Source organism: Chrysemys picta, chromosome 11 (assembly GCF_011386835.1).
Source record: "Chrysemys picta bellii isolate R12L10 chromosome 11, ASM1138683v2, whole genome shotgun sequence".
Classification (NCBI taxonomy): domain Eukaryota; kingdom Metazoa; phylum Chordata; order Testudines; family Emydidae; genus Chrysemys; species Chrysemys picta.
This window is the reverse complement of record NC_088801.1, coordinates 17,148,966-17,173,946: the sequence shown is the minus strand read 5'-3', so window position 1 is coordinate 17,173,946 and position 24,981 is coordinate 17,148,966. Positions and strand designations below refer to the sequence as shown.

Sequence of the window (24,981 nt, the reverse complement as noted above, 5' to 3'; positions counted from 1 at the left end):
TCCAGCGCATCATCAGAGATCTACAACTTATCCTGAAAGATGATCCTTTACTCTCACAGATCTTGGGAGACAGACCTGTCCTCGCTTACAGACAACCCCCCAACCTAAAGCAAATACTCACCAGCAACCACACATCACTGAACAAAACCACTAACCCAGGAACCTATCCTTGTAACAAACCCCGATGCCAACTCTGTCCACATATCTATTCAAGTGACATCATCATAGGACCTAATCACATCAGCCATACCATCAGGGGCTCGTTCACCTGCACATCTACCAATGTGATATATGCCATCATGTGCCAGCAATGCCCCTCTGACATGTACATTGGCCAAACCGGAGAGTCTCTACGCAAAAGAATTAATGGACACAAATCTGACATCAGGAATCAAAATACTCAAAAACCAGTGGGAGAACACTTTAACCTGTCTGGTCATTCAGTGACAGACCTGCGGGTGGCTATATTACAACAGAAAAACTTCAAAAACAGACTCCAACGAGAGACTGCTGAGCTATAATTGATATGCAAACTAGACACAATCAACTCCGGTTTGAATAAGGACTGGGAATGGCTGAGCCATTACAAACATTGAATCTATCTCCCCTTGTAAGTATTCTCACACTTCTTATCAAACTGTCTGTACTGGGCTAGCTTGATTATCACTTCAAAAGTTTTTTTTCTCTTAATTAATTGGCCTCTCAGAGTTGGTAAGACAACTCCCACCTGTTTATGCTCTCTGTATGTGTGTATATATATCTCCTCAATATATGTTCCATTCTATATGCATCCGAAGAAGTGGGCTGTAGTCCACGAAAGCTTATGCTCTAATAAATTTGTTAGTCTCTAAGGTGCCACAAGTACTCCTGTTCTTCTTTTTGAGTCTGACAGTTGAGCATCATGTCCAAAAATTAAAGAGCACACCAAATGTAATGCCATCATGCTTCTTAATCAGGCAAAATACATGAGTCCCCCTGTCTTCTCAGTCAAGCCTGCCTCTCTCATTTACAAGTGCTCAATGACAGTCGTCCTCACAGTTTCTCTCCAAGCACCTTTGTACCTCTAGAATCCCCCACTTAATCTAACTCTACTCTCATATCCTTGCAATTGTTGTCTTCTTCATGCCTAGGTTAAACCTCTGAGGACTCTGCCTGCACTTTATACTCTCTCAGTCTTTTCAACAGTCACATCTAATCTTTCATCCTGGCCTTATATTGAACTCATCCCTGAAATTCCACTCCCAAAACACCTCTTGTCACCCTAATACCTCCTTAAGCACTAGAGTCTTGCTCATTTGTGGCACTTCTATTTGAAATGTGCAGTTAGCATTTCTCTTAACAGTCTGTGGCAATCTGGAAATCGGTTGGAAGAGGTTTTCCCTGAAAAAATGGCCTAGTTAAAGTGCAAAAAATTTCTCCCTGCCTTTTCTCTAGAGTAGCATCACTCAACTAGAGGTACATGGTCTCCTGAGGGGCCATGAGCAGGTTTCGGGAGAACCACCAAAATAATCCAGAGAGCAGGGCCAGCGTTCGACTCTCTGGGGCCCAGAGCAGAAAGCTGAAGCCAGAGCCCTGCTGCCTGGGGATGAAGCTAAAGCCTGAGCCCCGCCACCCAGGGCTGAAGCCAAAGACCAAGCAACTTAGTTTTGTGGGGCCCCAGGCAATTGCCCTGCCTGTTACCCTCAAATGACAGCCCTGGCTTTTACTGGATGTACAGAAAAACAGTTGTGGCACAGGTGGGCCATGGAAATTTTATAGCATGTTGGGGGTGTGGGGAGAGGCCTCAGAAAGAAAAAGGTTGAGAACCCCTGCTCTAGAGAAAAAGAAGAACAGGAGTACTTGTGGCACCTTAGAGACTAACAAATTTATTAGAGCATAAGCTTTCGTGGACTACAGCCCACTTCTTTGGATGCATCCGAAGAAGTGGGCTGTAGTCCACGAAAGCTTATGCTCTAATAAATTTGTTAGTCTCTAAGGCGCCACAAGTACTCCTGTTCTTCTTTTTGCGGATACAGACTAACACGGCTGCTACTCTGAAACCTGCTCTAGAGGTTCATCAATGGCTGTTTTCATTCTTATGGAATTTTTCTGTTCTGGAGTTCAAACATGGCTACATTTTTGCTCTCCATTCTGCTACATGCAGTGCTCCCCAGCAATATCCAGACCTCTTTCGACTTTTGTTTACATGTTCAGTAAACCCCTCCTCTCAGCAAAAGTCCATTGCCTATTGCTTAGCACTCTCCCGAAGAGTTTTGTCATTGCGTTTTATTTCACTCCATTTTAATCACTACCATCTCTGATAGGAACAATGGAAGTTATGTTCTTCATTTTCTTAAATAGACAATGCCAATTCTTCCTTAAATCCAACCTACATCATCACAATAGTAATTATTTTGCTAGGTCTCTAAATTTCCATAAAATAAATCCAAGCTCTAGGGACACTACCATGTTCTTTAATCAACCTTGTTTTCATTTTTAAAAAGTAATTGCCTGTTTATTTTAAGACAAACCAATACATTTATCAGACAGACATTCAAATCATGCTGAATATTTTGCCAAAATAATACTTCTGTTTTGAGATAGACTTCCCTGATTTCAATAACTTGACTTAAATACCCACTGACTCTGTAGTGTGATGAGTGGAACTGGAGAAAGAAGGTCAGGTTTCAGAAAGGACATACTTTGCTGTTACACAAGGGTCTTGAGAATTCAGTCCAGGGCCATGTTCCTACCAGACAGACAGTCCAGTGTAACGTAGCCTCCATGCATGATCATTAAATCATGTCTTTCCTACAACATAGCCTCTTTGCTGAATCACTTATTGCTTGTGAAACAGATTCTCTCTTCCTCTCAGTTCCCCTTTGTTTATCAAAACTATTTCTCTTTTCATTTTAGTGATTCTTTCTGTTCCTTGCCCATCTCCTTTGCCCTCCACAGGAGAAATAGGGTATGCATAAAATGATGAAAATTTCTTTTCAACCAATTTGCCCTGCTGGTGACCTCTTGTGAGCAGGGCTATTTCCCAGTTGCAGGCCTATCTGAGTGAGCAGTAATATGATCGATCCCAGGTATATATTACATTGCATAATATTTCACACATTGATTTATTTGTGTTCTCTTGTACACATTTCCCCCCAGGCCAATTGATTAATCATTGATATTGCTCTTGAGTAGCAGTTGGGATTAAGATAACAGCAACATTTCCTCATGGTCAATAGTAATGTTTGTATATTTGACTTCCCTGGGATAAATTCGGACCTGGTATAAGTGGGTGTAATTCCGCTGACTGCAGTGGAGTTGACCATACCACTAGTCTGAATTTTGCCCATTTTTTGTGGTTAGTTATATAAATCAGATAACAGACTGCATTCTGCCCTCCTTCTCATAGGCGTATCTCATGTGAAATCAATGTAAATAGCACTGAGGTATCTCACAGAATTTAGCCTAACATATGTGATTAGAGCTAGGCACATAATTCAAAACACTCCATTTTCTTTATTCTGTTTTTGAATTAGTCACAGACAGTTTGAGAAATCCGTGAACGTTCTCATTCTTTGAAATTAGTCATAAAATCCTTCAGCAATTATTGTTTGCCTAAGCTTTGTTGCTGATTTTTACAATGTGGAATCTCACTATGTTGGTTAGTTACAAGATATCAAGTGTCATCATTTTTGTTCCATAGTTGCATCCCTGACATGTGTACCTAACAATCTCAGCACGAACTGTGGATGTTTCTGTCACATGTGCAATCCAAAATTTATATTGTGACCTTCAACATGGGGCATGCTAAATGAATAAAGATACTTATTGTGGTACTATACTGATTCCAAAAAAATGAGTATGTCAAATAAAAATATACTTTTCACACACACCTGGTTTTCTTTTATGCACTTTTTGTGATAGTGTTGCATATTGTCTGTTTTCCATTAAATGTAAATTCACAACATTTACCCTGTAAAAGCTTTCGAAAATTCTCTTTTTAATAATTTGTCACAGAGGCCTCTGGATTGGCTCTAAGCTATACAGAAGAATGCCATTCTATGTTTTAAACAAGGCTTTCTATCCCATTTGTCCTATCTTTCAGTTTGGGTTTATGGGAAGTTTCCTTGATGTAGGTGATGACTCCATAGGGGCAAGCCCCTGGTAATAAGAACTCTTAGACTACTGGTTGCAGCTGCATCCAGCATCCCCCAGGGATGGTTTAGAATAACCATGGTGTGCTGCCATGATAGACCACTTCTAAGGCCACCACCGCCCAGCAAAATGCATCCATCCCTTCTGAAGGTAGCACAACCTGGGAAAAGGCAGGTTGTAAAAGATACTAAATTCCAGATGCTTTTGTTCTGTTATAGGTGAAGTAAAATTGCACTGAAAAAGCAACTTCATTTTTAATTTAACCTATTGTGTATCATGATGTAAACAGAGTGACTTACAGGATGTTATTTGCTGCGTGTTGTGCCTGTAAGAAGAAAAATAGATGAAATTCAAAGCTTTCAGGGAAAGAAAGATGTTTATGACTGGAGTTTTATTTCATTTGGCAGCAAGTAAACAATACTTTGCTGGTTCACTTATGAGAAGTTAGCTATTGGCTATTAAAAAACTTCATCGCATTATGTGGCATTGTGTCATATCTATTGCACAATGGACCAAATACCTGCCATGCTTGGTTGTGAGTTGTGGTGGTGTTTTTTTAACTTCTCACCTGGAGGGGAGAGGGAAGCAAATGAAATCCTTGAGAAGAAGGTCATTTTGAAATCCCTGGGGACAGTTGACTTATGGATGCACTTCTATGGAATTGAATAAAATGAAATTGCAGCTAACCCTGCCTTTCAGGAACCTCTGTATGGCTAAATATAGAAAAACACATGTTATAAGTTTCTTTTAGGAATTGTGAAACAGTTGACATTAATAGCTTAAATTGTGATGAAAGTCAATAATTTTAAAGTGTGGAATAAAACAAAGTTTATACACTGTGGGGGAAGGATGGTAAATGGCTTTTAGCTTTCATGAAAAAATTAATATATCATTTTGTGATACAGTTAAAGTATAATATTATGGCACCATACTATACTTTAGATGTTTCTGTTATACAACATAGCAAAGCAAAAGAGATGATTCCCTTTTCACATATACACACACACAAAAGGACAATAAACTAAAAAGGAAACTTGCAAATTTAAAAAAAGAGTGTGTGTGGGGAGGGGGGAGGGAAGATGTGTCCTATTTGTTTCTTTAAGATGTTTAAAAAAGACCTGAACATTTGTGGGTGGTGGTGGTGAAAAGTTTCTGCTTATTTTTACCTATACATTCCGGTGTAATGTATCACCTTCCACCATGAAAACTCCATGAATGGCTGGAAAACTCAGAGGATTGTTACATCAGACATACCAAGGATGAGAAATTTGAACAATTAAGAAAAGAAGGAATATTTGGTCAGGCTGTTTGTATGCTAAAGACTTTTTATTTTTTGTTGGTTTTTAAAACACCTATTTATTCCAAACACTGGATAAATGGTTGGGGGGGAAAATTGCTGTTAAAGATTCAACACCCTGCCTCTTCAATTAAGGATGGAGAAAGCATCTATTCCAGTTCTCTGGCCTTCCAGTGACACAGCCAGCAAAACCAGGGAGGGGAAGACTTGACAATAGTCATATTTCTAATCTAAAAGACAGACAGGGAAAAATAAATTTGGGAGGGACAAGGTGAAATATTAAGCTTTATATCATAAACAAAAATATAATGTGTTTTTGTTTGGTTTTGTGCTTTGGGGAGTTGTGGGAGGCAAGGGTCCCTACAAGTCCCCTCTAGACCCCACTGCAGGTCCTTGTACTCTCCCCCCCTCCAGCAGATGCCCAAGAGGTTCTTGGAGCAAACAAAAGAAAAGTCCTCTCCCCCTCTTTCCTTCTCTGTGGGAGAGGGGAGCATGTGGGAAATCAAACAGACGCAAGGCAAAACAATTCAGGCAGTCTTCCTGAGTCAGCCCTTTGGGCTTAATCTACACAAGGTCCACTTTCAGCCCCTCCTCATGAGGCGTGTTGCTCTGAGGCTGGGTTGTGCAGCTTTGGGAGCAGCATGGCTTGTTGCTGTCTCCTTCTCAGCGGGCCTGTCTCACGTCTGAGGCAGGGCAGCCTTCTCCCTGTTCACTGCCCCTTCCTGTGATTAGGTTTTCCCTTTTAAGCTCCCCACTCTCCAGGCAAGACAAACCTTGCAGGTGTACCTTGTTAGTGCTGGACAGGCCCATAGGCGCTCGATACTCTCCTCTATGTCAGTGTGAGGCTGTGCCTCTTTACGTACCTCACCTCTCAATCTGGAGAAGCCATACTGGGGCCATTAGTTGCCATCCCTGATCTCCCATGAAAAGAAATCGGTGTTATGGTCCCTTTCCGCCTAGTGCTGTACACTGAAACTGTAGAGTTGTAGCACAAGGTAACATCTCATTATATGTAGGTTTGTGTCTTTCATGGTGTGAATCCAGCGTAGGGGAGTGTGATCTGTGACCAGAGAGAGGTCAGATAATTCCCAAAGGAAAACATGGCCCACTTAATCGCCAGTGCCTCCTTTTCAATAATTGAGTAAGTCTTTCTCTGGGAAAGAGCTTCCTACTCAGGTATAGGACTGGGTGTTCTTCTCCTTCAACATTTTGCAAGAGTATAGTGCTGAGCTCAATGATAAGGTTTCTATGTGCAGCATGAACTCCCAGGAGAAATCAAGGCTGAAGAGCATGAGTGCCTGGCACAGTCGTGTTTTCAGCTCATTAAAACTGACTTCGCATTTCTCATCCCATTGGATCTTTTTACTGTTGTTGCCTTTTATGAGGTCTGTAAGGGTCGCCACAATTGAGGCAAAACCTCCAGTAATAGCTGACCAGACCGAGAAAACATCTTACTTGCCTACTTGTCTTGGGAATGGAACACACTGTTAGAGCCTGTATCTTGTTGCCCACTAATTTCATCAGATCACCTCCTATGCAGTATCCAAGTAGGCTACATCATTTACGGCTAACTTACATTTTACTGGATTGGCTGTAAATCCTGCATCCTATAAGGCTTTTAGCATCGCCTTTGAGTGCAGTAGGTGGTCTTCCCAGGTAGGACTATAGACAACGATGCCGTCTATGTAGCCCACGGCATACTGATGGTGGGGTCTGAGGATCCTATTCATAAGCCTTTGGAAAGTCATGGCAGCTCCAAGGACTTCAAAAGGCATAGTCTTGAACTGGAAGTGTCCAAAAGTGGTGTAGAAAGATGTTTTCTCATGCAAAGAAGGGGATAAAGGAATCTGCCAGTACCTTTTTGTTAAGTCAGTAGTGCTCAGGTGTTTCACTGGTCTCAGCTGCTCCAGTAGCTCATCTACACTTGGCATTGGGTAAGTGTTGAATTTTGAGATGGCATTAACCTTTCTAAAGTCAATGCAGAACTGAACTGTCCAGTTTGGGAATGAGAATTATGGGGCTTGTCCATTCACTTTTGGATGGGACGATTACCCCCATTTCCACATCACTCGTACTTCCCCTCAGACTATATCCCATATCATCCATGGCAATGGCTTAGCATTCTTCCTGACCAGCTGGTCCAGGTTGGTCTCCAGATGGTGTTGAACCAACTGCATTCTCCCTGGGTGGATGGAGAATACAGTTGCGAAATTCTGTTGCAAAGTTCTGAATACAGTTGCAGAGCTGCTTTCTTTGCACAGGGGAGAGCCCCTTCCCTTGCTGTACTCTTGTCATTCTTGGCTGCTGAGTCCTTGGGGTCCTAATTCAGGTTCCAGAAGACAGGGAGTTATTATCAGGGCCTCCCATGTCTTCCAAGGTTTGAGAAGATTCATGTGATAGATCTTGATTTTCTTCTCCTCCATGGCAGTTTCATCTCACAGTCCATTAGCCCAACCTGCCTAACCACTGCAAAGTCCCAGTCTTATTAATCTCTCCTCATACGGAAGCCGTTCCATTATTTTGTTGCCCTTTTCTGAACCTTTTCCAATTCCAGTATATCTTTTTTGAGATGGGGCGACCACATCTGAATGCAGTATTCAAGATGTGGGCATACCATGGATTTATATAGAGGCAATATGATATTTTCTGTCATCTTATCTATCCCTTTCTTAATGATTCCCAACATTCTGTTCGCCTTTTTGACTGCCGCTGCACATTGAGTGGATGTTTTCAGAGAACTATCCATAATGACACCAAGATCTTTTTCTTGAGTGGTAACAGCTAATTTAGACCCCATCATTTGATATTTATAGTTGGGATTATGTTTTCCAGTGTGCATTACTTTGCATTTATCAACATTGAATTTCATCTGCCATTTAGTTGCCAGTTTTGTGAGATCCTTTTGTAGCTCTTCACAGTATGCCTGGGACTTAACTATCTTGAGTACTTTTGTATCATCTGCAAATTTTGCCACCTCACTGTTTACCCCTTTTTCCAGATCATTTATGGATATGTTGAATAGGACTGGTCCCAGTACAGACCCCTGGGGGATATTTACCTCTCTCCATTCTGAAAATTGACCATTTATTCCTACCCTTTGTTTCCTATCTTTTAACCAGTTACCAGTCCATGAGAGGACCTTCCCTCTTATCCCACGGCAGCTTACTTTGCTTAAGAGCCTTTGGTGAGGGACCTTGTCAAAGGCTTTCTGAAAATCTAAGTGCACTATAGGCCCTGGATTCCCCTTGTCCACATGCTTGTTTAACCCTCTCAAAGAATTCTAGTAGATTAGTGAGGCATGATTTCCCTTTACAAAAAACATGTTGACTCTTCCCCAACAAATTATGTTCATTTATGTGTCTGACAATTTTGTTTTTTACTATAGTTTCAATCAGTTTGCCTGGTACTGGAGTCAGGTTTACCAGCCTGTAATTGCCAGGATCACCTCTGGAGCCCTTTTTAAAAATTGGCATCACATTAGCTATCCTCCAGTCATTTGGTATAGAAGCTGATTTAAATGATAGGTTACAGACTACAGTAGGACGCGGTCACCTGGTGGAAAGTCTGTAATTGCGCCCCTCTATTATAATTTTTTCCTCTATGTGTTGGGCCTTTCTCAAATTTTCTCTGACAAACATCCCCATGCTTCTGAGTTGTTCCCTGAGTTGCAAGACATATTGGGTCATGCTTAAGGCACCATTTATGTCTTGTTCCTCCCACCTTTCACAGAGCAAGTACAAAATTCCTTGTGGTTGATGACTATAAAGCAATTCAAATGGAGAGAACTCCAAGAGTCTTGCAATACCTCTCATAGCAAACAGGAATGATGGGTGTAGCTGGTCCCACTGTTTGGGGCTGTCACTGGCAAAGCATTTCAACATTCCTTTCAGAATCTTATTAAATCACTCTATTAGGCCGTTGGTGTATGGGTGGTCCACCAAGGTTTTTAGGAACATAACCTTCAGAAGGTAGAATAGTTTACTCATCAGCTGGGAGGTGAAGTTAGTTCCTTGATTTGTTAATATTTCCTGGGGGAAATCCCATGCTTGAGAAGAGCTTCAAGAGCTCTGGAGCTATTGCCCTAGCTTTCGTGGAGCAGCTTCCAGGTACCTGGTTGCATAGTCAACTATCCCTAATATGCACTGATGCCCTGAGGTAGTTTTCTCTAGGGGCCCGACCATATCCACACCAATTCTCTTGAAGGCCATCTTGATCAAAGGCAGAAAGACCCAGGGTGCCTTAGGGGCCCCTTTGCTGCTGGCTAGCTGATATTTTGGGCAGGAGGAACACTATTCTCTTACCTTATGATGCACACCTGGCCAGTAGAACCGGGCTAATATTCAAGATAAAGTCTTCGCCCTCCCCCAGGTGCTCATCACTACAAAAGTTTGAGGGAAAGGCTGTTAAACTTGATTCCAACTTGAGGTCCCTCCCACCTTACAACCACTTGCACGCATGCTTAACTTTAAGCACATGAGTAGTTTCTTTCACGTTATGAAAACAAACAAAATTTTCAAAAAAACAAAATTGCTGATTTGGCACAAACATCATTTTCAAAAAGCTCTTAAGTGCCAGATCCCAAGCCCACTGAAGTCATAGGAGCACTTCCAGCTGACCTCAGTGGACTTCACATCAGATTCTAAATCATAATGGGATGGCTAGAGTTCATTAGAAAATGGAATTTCCATCCTGAGGAAATTCAGACATTTCAAAATTTCTTTTAATCCTGATTGGGATGAAAAGGCAAAAATTTGAAATTTAAAATTGGCTGAAAATTCCAAATTACTTAGTTTCTGAAACATCAAAATGACCTTATCAAAACATTGTGTTTAGATGTCAAAATGTTTTATTTTGATAAAGTTGAAACATTAAAATATATTCAATAACATGTATATAAATATTAAATATATATAATAAGAAAATACACATTTAAAAATTGTCAAATTTAAACAAGGAAGTCAGAATGAAATACTCCATTTTGATTAGAACCATTTTGAAATTTTTCCACCAAAATTTTCATCTAAATTTACACGTTCCTATGAATGTTTTGATTTTGACAAAACTGCATTTTCTGACAGAAAAGTGTTCCACAGGAAAATTTTCAACCACAGTGTATGCTATCACTGTACATATTGGTACAAAGCTGCCAAACAGTTATAGTGAATACTTTATTGAATTCCAAAAATATTGGTCTCAGGGATTTTCTCTGAAGATTTTGTTGCTTGAAGCAGAGAAAGAGAGTTAAAGCAAATCATAGAATATCAGGGTTGGAAGGGATCTCAGGAGGTCATCCAGTCCAACCCCCTGCTCAAAGCAGGACCAATCCCCAACTAAATCATCCCAGCCAGGGCTTTGTCAAGCCTGACCTTAAAAACCTCTAAGGAAATGCAACTAGCCAAAGAAATAAACACGCCTGTAAACCAAAATGACAAAAAAATCCATTTCAGTGGTAAGTGAATCCTCTGTGTGTTTATAAGTGAGTGTGTTTATGTATATTGAATATAATATGCAAGTGTGTGCGGGGGCGGGGAGGAAGGGAGAGAGAAAATGTTCTTAAAGATGTGTCATGTTGGCATTAGGGTTGTATTTCTTATTTATGGCCTTTCATTAGTTCATAATAATTACAATTTCAGTACTGCTGAACTGATTAATTTTTATTTCTTTGAGAAAGATGCAAATATTTGTTAATACTAGGTAGGAGAAGCAAAATAAATACACCAAGATGAGGTGCTCTGTTGGATACCAATTGGAGAGAGAGTCATTATGGCATCAGCTCATTTACAGGATTGGACAAGGAGATGAAACACAGCAGAGATTGAGGAGGTGCTTCACAATTTGCAAAGAGTCAGATTGCCAAACCCAAGAGTTTGAATATAAGAAAACAAAGATACACCAGTAATTACGATTGCCTTTTTGGGGTGACATGCACAAATGTTCCCTTGCAGGACCATTCAGACTTCTGCCCTGCATTTGTGTTTTGGCACTACTGCCTCTAGCATCATGTCTGGAATAGAACAAGAAGCATATGCGGTAATACCGTGTGGTGGTGGCGCTGAAGTCAGTGGGAAAACATTCTCTCGGATTTGGCTACATCACTTCCCCTCACTAGCAGTGGCTCCTCTCTTAGGCAATGTCAGAGCTTTGAGATTTTGTTAGATCTGTGAGCCCCAGAGACAACACACATGATTTACAGCACTGTCGGTTTGTCCAATATATTGTCACTGTTCTCCAACAGTATACTGTCTGACCATGTCAAAAATTATGGAATAGTGGCATCCTTTACATCGGTCACATAGAGATGTCTAATTGTTTCCTACATATGTTTGTATGCATGATTATATTGTAAATACATTATACACTGTGTGTGTATTTACAAACAGTATATATCAAAGATGCTGAAATTTTCCGTTCACCAGAATTTGCTAAAAAATGACTCTATCTACTGATGCTGATATATCAGTTTATAGCCTGGGTATTTATTTGCTGAAAGCTACGTCTTGAGTTATCGTGCATTCTGTTTTGCTAGAGCCTGCTCCTAAGCTTCTTTTAAAATGTCAGCTCCAGACATTTCTATGGTATCAGGAGGGAAAACGTTGAAGGTTTTAAAGGCTTGTTGTTCTTAACTACCATATAGTCAACAGAAATAAGAACGAGGAATATTATGATGCTTGAGCCAGTTAAAAATATCAGGCCATAGCTTCTCTTGAAAAATCCTAAGAAAGCTCAGCAAAGATAGTTTGCAAAGCCCCGGAAAAATTGGATTTATATTTTATATTTAAAAAAGCAGCCTCATCTCTAGTAAAATGTGTGAACCTCAGATAGTTGGGGTTTGTTTGGCTTAGCCTTGTGAAGGTCAATTGTTTATCCAACATAAGTAGATTTGAACATTAAAAATCAAGTTATCCCACTCATTCACCAGTTCGCAAAAAGAAATGAATAATGACAAAACAAGGCAGAACTCCGATTTTAACCAGAAAATAAAAAATATATCTAATTTTCCTGGGGCATTTTGAGAAGCCCAGTTGAAGTCTGAGTTCTGCTTGATTTTGTTCTTGTTTGCTAACAGGTGAATGAGTGGGATAACTTGACTTCATCATTTAAGTCAAACATCATTTGTTATTCTCGGTAGCAATCAGAGACTGAGACTCAGCAGAGAGAGTTAGAACTACATGAACCATGAAACTATGCTACCTTTGTTGGCGCCTAGGGGCAGTCCACTATATCTCAGTGGAGGCATATTGGCAGGGCAATGCATGAGGGTAACAACTTCCCCTGTTCTCTTGCTGGATTGTGGATAAATGGGTAACTTCCTTACTCCAGTCTTTCTCCAGCACTAAATCCACACAATTTTTGAAAGCTAAAGTTTAGGTTCATATACAAATAATGTACACATATGCAATTTAGCTAGTTTATTAGTTTGCATATCACATCACATGCAGCTGCATGCTACTTGTCCACTCTACTCTAAGATACGGTAACTGGATGCTGTGGGAAGCGGTTAACTTTCTTTTATTAAGCCAGTTTTATTTCCTGACTTTTAGCACACATCAAAAACAGAGCTGTAACACTGTCGTATTGCTGTCGTTGACAAGGAAAGAGAGGAGAGCCCCAGTTTGCCTTGTAGAGTAGCACTCAACCTATGAGGAAAAAAGTATATGTGAAAACCAACGTTCCCTCTAGTTTTTTTCATCCATGTGCGGAATGAATTTTGTTATGTGCACCAGTATCGAGGTATGTGCAGATGGGCGGCACCAGAAGAAACAAAAAACCTAGCTATAGTAAATATTTTTAAAAGTTACTGTAGGGATAATTACTCCAGCCAGGACAGGTTAGGCATTTTAGAACTCACTAAAAGAATTAAATTTAAGCATAAGCAAGAAATAAAAATTATAAAATGTGTAGACCAGTCAAAAAACTAAAATAATAGCACTTTGAAAGAATAAAATTACAGAGAATATATGAAAACAACAAGGAGTCTGGTGGCACCTTAAAGACTAACAGCTTTCGTGGGTAAAAACCTCACTATATGTGCATTGCAGGAAGTATCAAGAAGAAACAACAACAACAATAAAAGTATGTGTTGGGAGGTGAGTGTGAAAGTGTGTGTGTGTGAGACAGAGATACAGTGTGTGTGTGAGTGTGTGTGTATGTGAGAGAGAGACACTGTGTGTGTGAGAGACAGAGAGAGACACACGTGCTGCCCCTGAAGTATGCTACCTCTTTAAGTAGATTGGCACTCACCAGTTTGAAGCCTGTTTGTTCAGACATAGTAGCAGCCGCCAGTAAGCTCCATCCCACGTCCCATTCCTGAGCTCTGTCGTGTCCATCCTCCCCTGTGGAGATGGGGTACATGGGTGTGGGGAGGTGGACACCCTGATATCAGAGCCCTCTCCCCACACTCTGAACAGCAAGAAGGAGGCTCCTGGGAGCTGCTGGCCAGGGGCTCTAAGGCGGAGGGCAGGAGCGATGCAGCAGTGGGGGGAGGGGCACCTGAAGTGCATGGCACTTGATAGACTGCTGGGCAGCCACGCATCTTAGAGAGAACTTAGAACATAAGAATGGCCATACTGGGTCAGACCAAAGGTCCATCTAGCCCAGTATCTTGTCCTCTGACAGTGCCCAGTGGCAGGTGCCCCAAAGGGAATGAAAGACAGGTTATCATCAAGTGATCCATGCCCTGTCAAACAGAGGCTAGGGACACCATTCCTGCCCATCCTGGATAATAGCCATTGATGGACCTATCTTCCATGAATCTATATAGCTTCCTTTTGAATCCCGTTATAGTATTGGTCTTCACAACACCCTCTGGCAAGGAGTTCCAGAGGTTGATAGTGCGTTGCGTGAAAAAATACTTTCTTATGTTTGTTTTAAACCTGCTACCTATTAATTTCATTTGGTGGCCCTTGTTCTCGTATTATGAGAAGGAGTAAATAACACTTCCTTATTTACTTTCTCTGTACCACTCATGATTTTATAGACCTCTATCATACCCCCCCTTAGTCACCTCTTTTCCAAGCTGAAAAGTCCCAGTCTTATTACTCTCTCCTTATACAGAAGCTGTTCTATACCCCTAACCATTTTGTTGCCCTTTTCTGAACCTTTTTCAGTTCCAGTACATATTTTTTGAGATTCCACATCTGCATGCAGTATTCAAGGTGTGGGCGTACCATGGATTTGTATAGAGGCAATATGATATTTTCTGTCTTCTTATCTATCCCTCTCTTGATGATTCCCAACATTCTGTTCGCTTTTTTGACTGCCGCTGCACATTGAGTGGATGTTTTCAGAGAACTTACGTGAAAACTGTTGGTTGCTTATTCTAGCACCGCTTTATTTTATATCATTGTATTTTGTAAGATTTAAAAACTAGTAATGCTGACTATTAGTGTGGAAGTTCAGAAAATGTAAGGATAATAGAGAGAATCCCACATATACTGAGGTCTAATAAGTTCTTCGATTATAGGCTGAGCTGGTAGCAATACTTACAATTAAGGCTATACCTGCCTCTTCCCATTATAAAATCCTATTTTCAATTGTTTATAATTTCACCAAATTTTAGACACTTTAGCTCAGAAGTTCTAGTACCTCCATGCTTTGGAACAGGGACTTGAAATATGGAAGGAAGGATGCACATTTTGCTGTTTGCGGGCAAACAAATGTGGGCAAAAACAAATTTGGCCAAGTTATGAGCCATTGAAAAGTCATGTATTCACACAGTAAAATCTCTTGTTAGAGTTCAGCAGCTAAATTCTCTGAAGATTCTGTTTGTACTGAGCATGCTCCATTCCCTCACAGCTCCTGTATGTGACTGGACTGTAGATGTGCCTTCTACACATTGTGACTGATCATGCTGTGTCGCAGTGTGACATACCCAAGGTAAAATCTGGACTGATGAACAGCTGTGTCCCCTCACGTCTCTAACCTGAGGTGCCTTTTAAACTGCTTCATGGTGAGAGATACCATTCCTGGTCTGCTCACACACAGCTTCCAGCATGTAGTATTATATTACTGTATTCATAGTTATATTGTATGAGTGCTGTAGCCAGCCACTCTTGAGTTACACTACAGAGCAACACCAAAAACACTCCCAGTCTCAGAGTTTCCCCAGAAATGTATGTCTTGTACTGCCCAGCCCTCTCCTGGACAATACAAGCTCATATAAAGTCTGTCATTTTATTAATAGAGAATGATATGCACATGTCCTGATATCCCAAATGGAGTTTTCTAAACACTTCAATGTCAACATACTGGTTTAGATAAAACAATAGAACAAGTTTAATAACTACAAAGAGATATTAAGTGACTATAAGTAATGAGACATAAAAGTCAGAATTGGTTATAAGGAAAATAGAAGTAAAATGCAAACTAGAGTGAATTCAAAGCAAGGTCTCTTTTATCACGGTTCAGCAGTCCTACTGGCTGAACTTCCTTCAGTCAGGATCCCTCGTCCAGTTGAATGCTGCTTCCTTTGTTCTTCAGGTGTTGTGGATGACATAGGTAGAGAGAAAGGAAGGAATGATTTGGGGCATCTAACCTCCCCTATTACAGTTCTTTCCCTTCTTTGAGAAGCATTTCCAGTTGAGGTTCAGGAGACAAAAAGTCTGTGTGGATGGGAACCCCAAGCTGTTTCTTTTTAAGATGTAGATTTTTTCGCCCATGTCCCTTTTCCTGCCAATGACTAGCCACTTAAGCAGGTGATGGCCCATTTGTCTTGTTGACACTAGATATGTCAGCTAGTCTTTCATCTCTGAGGAACTGGTTTGGCCTCTCCCCAGACTTGGAATATGTCTTAGTAACACCATACAATGGAATCTTATAACTTTACGTTACACAATGTTGCCCCACGTGTTTTATCAGGACAACATTGACCAGCAAGTTATAAGTTTTCAAATGATACCTCACAAGGCATACTTGTACAAAGATTATTATACTAGTTTTTAAGGGGTGAATACAAGGGTACAGACTGTCACACCCAGAGATGTAAGGGCAGAGCAGAACTTTCCCAAGGGCTATTATGACACCAAGCAAATGAAGTGCAGGAGACTGTCTCTGCTGTCATCTCAATGTTCCTGTTGCTGGCACCCAGACAGTGTGGCAGGGAAGGAGGAAGTAGCCTGACTTGAATGCAGAGGGGGATGATAGAGCCGGGGGGCAGGAAGGGGGAAATCAGCCCATGGGAGGGGGAATTGATGTAGGCAGAGAGAGGTTGTGGTATGGTGCTGATGGGGGGCAGAGGCAGGCAGTGGGGAGCCAATAGATATAGAGCTGAGCCCAGACGGGTTGTGGGGGGAAGGGTAAGAGACAGTAAAAGAACGTTAAGTTTGCATAGTCAAGCACTCAAAAGTAAGGAAATACCAGTGTTAATATTGTCTTTGCAACCTCAGTTTGATCTCCTTGTGCATATGTATTATAGTAGTATTTAATTACATGGATGCATACTGTTGTTTCTGCCGGATTCCTGCCTCATTCAAATTGTAGGATGAACAGTGCTTATGTAATGAATCAAGGCTGTGTTGTGAATGAAGATGCTGAATGTAGGACCCCTGCCTCATTTGTTGCAGAAGTTGGAAGCTGTGTGGTGAATGAGGCTGGGACTGAAGGAAGAGAAAGAATTGTATTGGTTGAACGACACTCTGGAGATGCAGTTATAGCAGTATCACTCCTACTATTGAAGCAGTTATATCAATATAAAAGGAAACACGGAACCAGCAAAAGTTATACCAGTATAAACAGTTTTATAGTGGTGTAACTACATCTACAATAGGGCTTTTACTAGAATAGTTTTATCATTACAAATATCACACCCCTAACCAACATAACTATGTCTACAAACTTCTTCCTATGTTCAAACCAGCCATTTCTGGATAGCTATAAATGGTGGAATCTATACAGCTCTGAGCACAAAATGTATGAAATCATAGATTAAAAACATGAAAAAAATTGCTGAGTTCATTTGAAGTACTTGGGCAGCTCTTAATGTACTATACAGGGTATGACAAATGAGTGTCTGTGTAAATCAATAAACCTTTCTATAAAGGGACTACTGGTTTAGTATGAATAACAAGGAAATGCACAGAGTAACCAGTGTTCTAGCATTCTGTCAGTGTTTTTAAAGTTCACTGTCATAACTCTGTTCCCCTTGACCTTTATCAATGATACCTTCAAAAAATTTTGAGTTGCTAACTCGACATCCGACCTTTAAACCCTCATTTCCTTTCCCCTCAGTGCCAAACACATGTCTGCTATCCTGCCCTCCATATCCCTTGTTTCATATCTTGACTCCACAATAATTGGTTCTTGAAAGAAAATCAGTCTTTTGGGGGGAAATTCAGTGGGTTTTTTTCTTCCATCGTATTTATAAAAGTGTTCAAGATTTTCTCCAATCGGTATACTATGTCACACTTTTCTTCTGCAGATCTCAAAGTACGTATCATGAACTAATTCATTATGTTTCATAAGACCCTTGCCGGGGTGGGGATGGGAAATATTGTTATTCCAGCTCTGACATGTCCTGAAAATATTTATAGCTTTGCTGGAGATACAATCTGCCTTTTCCACCCTGAAAAGTGGATCAAATTAAGAAACAAATAAGTCTCTAGTAATGATTGTATCTCGGCGATGGCGTTAATGCCAGAAAACCCCTATTTTATACAAAGTAATCTTAAGTTTTCACTTTCTAATTGATTTTCCATAAATTCAGTCATATGGTTTAGAACAAAGTTGTCTCTAATTAAGGCAGCTGAAAGCTGCTTACCATTATCCAGTTACTGATTTAAAACCTTATATTTCCCACTAACTGTTTGGAGAGTCTCTTCTACAGTAGAAACCTTTTATTCTAATTTGAAGATATGAAGCACATAAGCCTCTATCTTGGCATCAGCAGGATCTTATAGTGCCTTAATAGCATGCAAAGCAGTATGTAATGACTCATCTAATGGCAAGCTTTCTGTTGCAACATGTCTTCAGCTGACTGAATGATACTGTCACAGTACTATATGATGAGGGCTGAGACCCTAGCAGAGAAATGCTTACCCAAAATCTGAGCTGCTGAAACACTAGTGACAGACCATACATATCCCTGGTCCCTGGGACTATTTACCATGCTTAGACTGCTTTGGTTTTTAGGCTGTTTTGTTTAGTTTTTTATGTTCCGTGTGTGTAATGGGACGTAAGAAAACACTGAAGAAAAAAGATGTGCACGGATCCATTAGAATAAAAGTACAACTGTATCTAAAACCAGAATGACTGCAGAAACCAGACAATTGATACTTAAGACAGTGTCGTCATCAGTAATCTTCCAGCTTTCTTCCTTTTGATTTATGGACTCATCTCCTAGGTTATGTCAGGTGTAGAACTTCTATTTCTCTATTATGCCTCTGAGGGTTAGTAAACATGACTTAGTTTTCATTCTATAGAGGTCATCAGCTTGCTATAGCAACTTAGCTTGGTATAGATATAGCTTGGAGTATACTGTCCTCCCACTTCCCACCCCCCACAAAAAATGTGTCATAGAGGCACAATATACAGAGTTTCTCAGTGTACTTCTTTTGCTTAACAGCCACCTTTTCAAATAATTATAAGGAGTGTTGCTTTTTAACTCCACATGAATCCCACAAGCCTTTTCTAATCAGAAGATGTCTGGAATCTGAATTCTTGGGAGTAGAGGAAACAAGGATCATTAGGATTCCCAACAGAGAACACCATGAGGTAAAAAGTCTGGGTGATAAGAGTGCTGAAAGACTTCCACAATTCTTTACCATTCTGTTCTTCCAAAGAGAAAAAGCACATTGGTTTTAAAGAAAGATGTTTTTTTTTAAGACTACAAACTCTATTCCCAAATTTATATATATGTAAATATTATGGAGGCGATTGTGATTTACTGTAAGTGTTCTGTTGCAATATGGGTGTGACGTTGCAGTCTATATGATTTTATAAAAATATGCTAATGGGTGAATATAATGTAACTGGAATATGCTTCATCTATATGATTTTATAAAAATTTGATAATGAGTGAATATAATGTAACTGGAATATGCTTTGTGCAAAAGGTCTCTTGTAAGGTATCATTACAAAGCTTATTGTCTACTGAGTGTGGTCATCCTATTTGTATAAAGGTATCACTCTTGTATCTGAAACTAGAAATATGAAATATAACTCTGAGGGCCTATTGTAATTATGCAAAGTGTGGGCCATTAATGGTAGGTTGGAATCTTAATAGCTCCCATCAACCAGGACAATTGACTGGATGGCTCTGTTTGCAGGCAAGCCTTCCTGTGAGTCAGGCTGGGAGGAATGAAGGCTTGGGGTCTTACAGTGACATGTGATCATGTCACATGAACTGGAATACATCTTTAACCTGGTGCTTTTCCAGTGGGGGGGGGGGGTGGAAACCCAGAGAGACAAAGAGTTCCCGCCTTATGCAAAAGATATATAAAGGGGTGGAACAGAACAAAGGGAGGAGAGGAGTCATCATGAAGAATCCCCTAGCTACCACCTGAGCTGGAACAAGAGCTGTACCAGGGGAAAGAATTGTGCCCAGGACTGGAAGGTGTCCAGTCTGAGGAAAAAACTTACTGAAGCATCTCTGAGGGTGAGATTATCTGTATTCAGTTTGATTAGACATAGATTTGTGCATTTTATTTTATTTTGCTTGGTGACTTATGTTGTTCTGTCTGTTACTACTTGGAACCACTTAAATCCTACTTTCTGTATTTAATAAAATCACCTTTTACTTATTAATTAACTCAGAGTATGTATTAATGCCTGGGGGAGCAAACAACTGTGCATATCTCTCTATCAGTGTTATAGAGGGCGAACAATGTATGAGTTTACCCTGTATAAGCTTAATACATGGTAAAACGGATTTATTTGGGTTTAGACCCCATTGGGAATTAGGCATCTGAGTGTTAGAGACAAGCACACTTCTGTTAGCTGCTTTCAGATAAACCTGCAGCTTTGGGGCAAGTAATTCCAACCCTGAGTCTGTGTTGGAGCAGACAGGCATGTCTGGCTCAGCAAGACAGGGTGCTGGAGTCCTGAGCTGGCAAGGAAGGCAGAGGTAGCAGTAGTCTTAGCACATCGGGTGGCAGCTCTCAAGGGGGTTTCTGTGATCCAACCCATCACAATGGGGTGACATACTGTATAAAGTATAGATCTGTCAACCTTACAGGGATTGGCACCAGGGTCTTAAATGAAGTCTGTGAAATGTCCCCTTCCTTGCTCAGTCCTCATTACAAAAATACCAAATAAATGGGCATGATTTGCTCAGCAATCAAGAAGCAAGCTAGCATAAACTGGATTACATCCTTTCTGTACACATTCAAAGCCACTGGTGTGAAAAAGTTTGTATTATACAGATATTTCCACTGTGGCAGGCAAAGAGGAAAAATGTACTATTTATTATTAATGCTGTCACGCTCAGATTTCCTAATTTTGGCAGTGTATTCATTGAGGAATAGCTTGCTGAAGTCATATATTAGGCAATAAAACACAAGCAGTTTTAGATTCAGCTTCCATTTTATTACTACATCACAGCAGTCAAAATAAGACCAACTGAAAGAAAGTAGGGCTCAGTTTTGATATTTTGTAGTTGTATGTTTACTATAAGACCATATATTGTTAGCAGATCTTTTAGGCATCTGGACATGGGAGCAATCTGTATCATATTTTTTTTTCAAGATTATTATTTTAGGGCTAGATTGTACAATACCTATTCACATTGGTGAGTACTGACTCAAAAATAAAACTATAATTGCAAATTCACACAAACGGATTCAACACTGCTCAATACATTCAAATATATCACATCTATCCTCTCCCTGAAATCAAATGGGCCCAAAACCTTCAGAAGTATTTGTGGGGGAACAACCAAAGGTTCAGTTACAAGTCAAATCTTTTAGGTGGTTTGTATTTTCTCTGTGGTTAGCATCTGCCAACATTTTGAACATTTCCCTGAGGAAGTGGTGTGTCCACAGTAATGTCTGAATTGGATGTTCCCTCAGATGATGCTGATGGTTCAATGCAGCTGTTTTCTGGTATAATGTTATTGCTTCAGGTTGGGGCACCAGTGTTAAAGTGCATTAGCGCACTGTCTGATATGACCAATTGTTTTGCTTCCAGGAAAGCTTTTTGACACTCACATGACTATACACACTTTTGACCAGTCTGCAGCAAACAGTTGAGCAGATGCAATACAGTTGCTAGGTGTGGTGTAAATCGGCTATAGTAGTTAATAAATCCTAGAAATGATCTAAGTTATGACACATTCTTTGGCAGCGGAGCTTCCAGCACTGCTTTAATCTTCTTCTGAGATTTATGTAGGCCTTGTGCATCAGTAACATGCACACAATAAGCTACTGAGTCCTTGAAAAGTTCACATTTTATGCAATTGGCTTGTAACCCATATTCTTTTAGACACTCTAATATCCTCTTCAGGGATTCCAGGTCTTCCTCGTCACTTCTACTGCTCACAGTCATGTCATCCAGATACCACTGTATTCTCGGAATACCTTGCAAAACTTGGTCCATTGCCCATTGCCATTTAGCAGGAGCTGACGCAATACTACACACTAGTATAGTACACACTAGCCTGCTGTACTGGTAGAGAGCTTTTTGTGTGTTGATTGTGAGGTTTGCCTTAGACTTTTCCTGAACTTCCATGTGTAGGTATTTTCAGTACAAGGTTTATGGTGACCTTAAAATATCCACAAGCCCTTATTGCACCACATTTTTTTACAATTGGAATGATAGGAGTTCCCCACGTGCTCCAGGCCACTTTTGAAATTTTCCAGACGTTCCAATTCAGCATTTACCTTTGAGCGAATACTGTAAGGTACAGGCTGGGTTTTGTGAAACTTGGGTTGTGCCTTCTCGGCTAGGATTATTTTAGCCTTCATGTGTTTTAGTGTTCCTGTGCCCTCCTAGATTATTCCCAATGCCTGACATAGTATCCCTTCCAGCTGTTTTAGTGGGGTATACTGAAAGTGACTTTATAGATCTTTCCAGTCCAGAAGAACATATTCATAAATGATCTGGGAAAAGGGGTAAACAGTGAGGTGGCAAAATTTGCAGATGATACAAAACTACTTAAGATAGGTAAGTCCCAGGCAGACTGTGAAGAGCTACAAAAGGATCTCTCAAAACTGGGTGACTGGGCAACAAAATGGCAGATGAAATTTAATGTTGATAAATGCAAAGTAATGCACACTGGAAAACATAATCCTAACGATACATATACAATGATGGGGTCTAAATTAGCTGTTGCCACTCAGGAAAGAGATCTTGGTGTCATTGTGGATAGTTCTCTGAAATCATCCACTCAATGTGCAGCGGCAGTCAAAAAAGCAAACAGAATGTTGGGAATCATCAAGTAAGGGATAGATAAGAAGACAGAAAATATCATATTGCCTCTATATAAATCCATGGTATGCCCACACCTTGAATACTGCATGCAGATGTGGTCGTCCCATCTCAAAAAAGATATATTGGAATTGGAAACGGGCAACAAAAATGATTAGGAGTATAGAATGGTTTCCATATAAGGAGAGATTATTAAGACTGAGACTTTTCAGCTTGGAAAAGAGGCGACTAAGGGGGGATATGATAGAGGTCTATAAAATCATGAGTGGTATAGAGAAAGTAAATAAGGAAGTGTTATTTACTCCCTTTCATAATACAAGAACAAGGGGCCACCAAATGAAATTAATAGGTAGCAGGTTTAAAACAAATATAAGAAAGTATTTTTTCACGCAACGCACTGTCAACCTCTGGAACTCCTTGCCAGAGGGTGTTACGAAGGCCAATATTATTGGGGTTCAAAAGGGAGCTAGATAGATTCATGGAAGATAGGTCCATCAATGGCTATTAACCAGGATGTGCAGGAATGGCATCCCTAGCCTCTGTTTGCTAGAAGCTGGGAATGGGTGACAGTGCATGGATCACTTGATGATAACCTGTCTGTTCATTCCCTTTGGGGCACCTGCCATTGGCCGTGTCAGAGGACAGTTATACTGGGCTTGATGGACCTTTGGTCTGACCCAGTATGGCCGTTCTTATGTTCTTAACCATTCATGGCCCCACAGGGCCCCCCTTCTCAATGATATGGGAGTCTAATAAACGTTGCTTATTGTTATACTCCACATTCACTTGCTTTACTCCAGTTGGTACTATCTTTTCTCCCATATATGTTTTAGTAACATCAGTGTCTCCCTCAGTTAGTTATTTTTAAAGTTTTCATGTATTCCGAACATGAGACTATGGAGCCAGTGTCCAATTCCATTTCGAGCATTTTTCCCACCACCCAGGGTGTCAACCCGATTGCTGACTTGTGATTTTTTCTCACACTATATCCACAACTGGCTACACCACTCAGTCTGTGTCACCACTGCTTCTGTCTACAGAGTGTACATTGATACACATTGATCCTTTTTCTATATCCCAATTTGGTCTCTTCTTTATTTCTTATAGCGTGACGTACTGTTTGGATATGACCTTTTTTATTACAGTTTCTGCACTGTGCATCTTTAAATAAGCAATCACAAGGAGCATGGAACACTTTTCCAAACTGATAACAAGTGTCTGTTTCCTGAGTGGACTGGCACTTTCCTTGGGTTTCAGATAGTTTGTGTGTTCCTACTTCTGTTTTAGGTCCAGTATGCATGTATGATGTCCTCTTGGATATTTGAGATTCCAGCTCCCAAACTCTTACCGCTGCTTTTGTTATTCTGACTTCTGCTTCCACCTTTGCTTCTGCTTTGAATTTACTACTGCACCTTTACCTTTTGCTGCATCATGTTCCACCATTTTGCTGGGACACTTAGAAACTCCCTTGTAACCAAATGTTGAATCTATGGGTGTGCTGTATGGTGCAGATATGATGCAGAGAAATTCATAACATTTGCTGATAGATGTCTCTGGAGTGTATTGCTGACTTTATAAAACTGTTTAGAAATGTAAGTAATCTCCATATGTTGCTCTCTCTTCTCACCCTTTGGCTTTTCTCTATGCTTCTTAAATACTGGCTAATTATGGGTATTTCCCTTTCTCCTCCCAACACATTATTTTTAGGTTAAACTTGAATTTGAAATAAAAGTCGGTGAATTAACTAATTGCAGTTTTGCTCAGGTTTTTATTTTTTTATTTTTATTATAAAGAGATAACTGTTGACTCTCCAGGCAAAATCTTCCCTTAGGATGTGTTTGATTACAACAAAGGGTCCTGTGGCACCTTTGAGACTAACAGAAGTATTGGGAGCATAAGCTTAAGAATTGAGGTTCTTACCCACGAAAGCTTATGCTCCCAATACTTCTGTTAGTCTCAAAGGTGCCACAGGACCCTCTGTTCCTTTTTACAGATTCAGACTAACACGACTACCCCTCTGATACTTGATTACAACAATAAACTTTTTGGTCTGGAATTGCAAACATTAACCATACATGTGACCATTGTCTCTTAACCACAATTATTTTTTGGAACCTCATTTATTAAACTTTTATGGATTGTCAGTGTAGTAAAAGGGAGGTGAGTAATGTAAACTTTTTAATGGTTGTAAT

The 24,981-nt window shown here is 40.2% G+C and overlaps 1 protein-coding gene across 7 annotated transcripts in view; it reads left to right on the top strand.

The window, feature by feature from the left end:
• NCKAP5 (NCK associated protein 5) overlaps positions 1–24,981 on the top strand; it is a 605,695-nt gene that overhangs the window by 441,831 nt on the left and 138,883 nt on the right. The window contains exon 2 of one of the 7 annotated variants that reach the window (XM_008178696.3): positions 15,227–15,307. The exons of the other annotated variants lie outside the window; for them this stretch is intronic. Within the exon in view, the coding sequence (XP_008176918.2) occupies positions 15,251–15,307 (57 nt within the window). The 5' untranslated portion in view covers positions 15,227–15,250. The remainder of the gene's footprint in view (positions 1–15,226; positions 15,308–24,981) is intronic. 7 annotated transcript variants of the gene reach the window in all.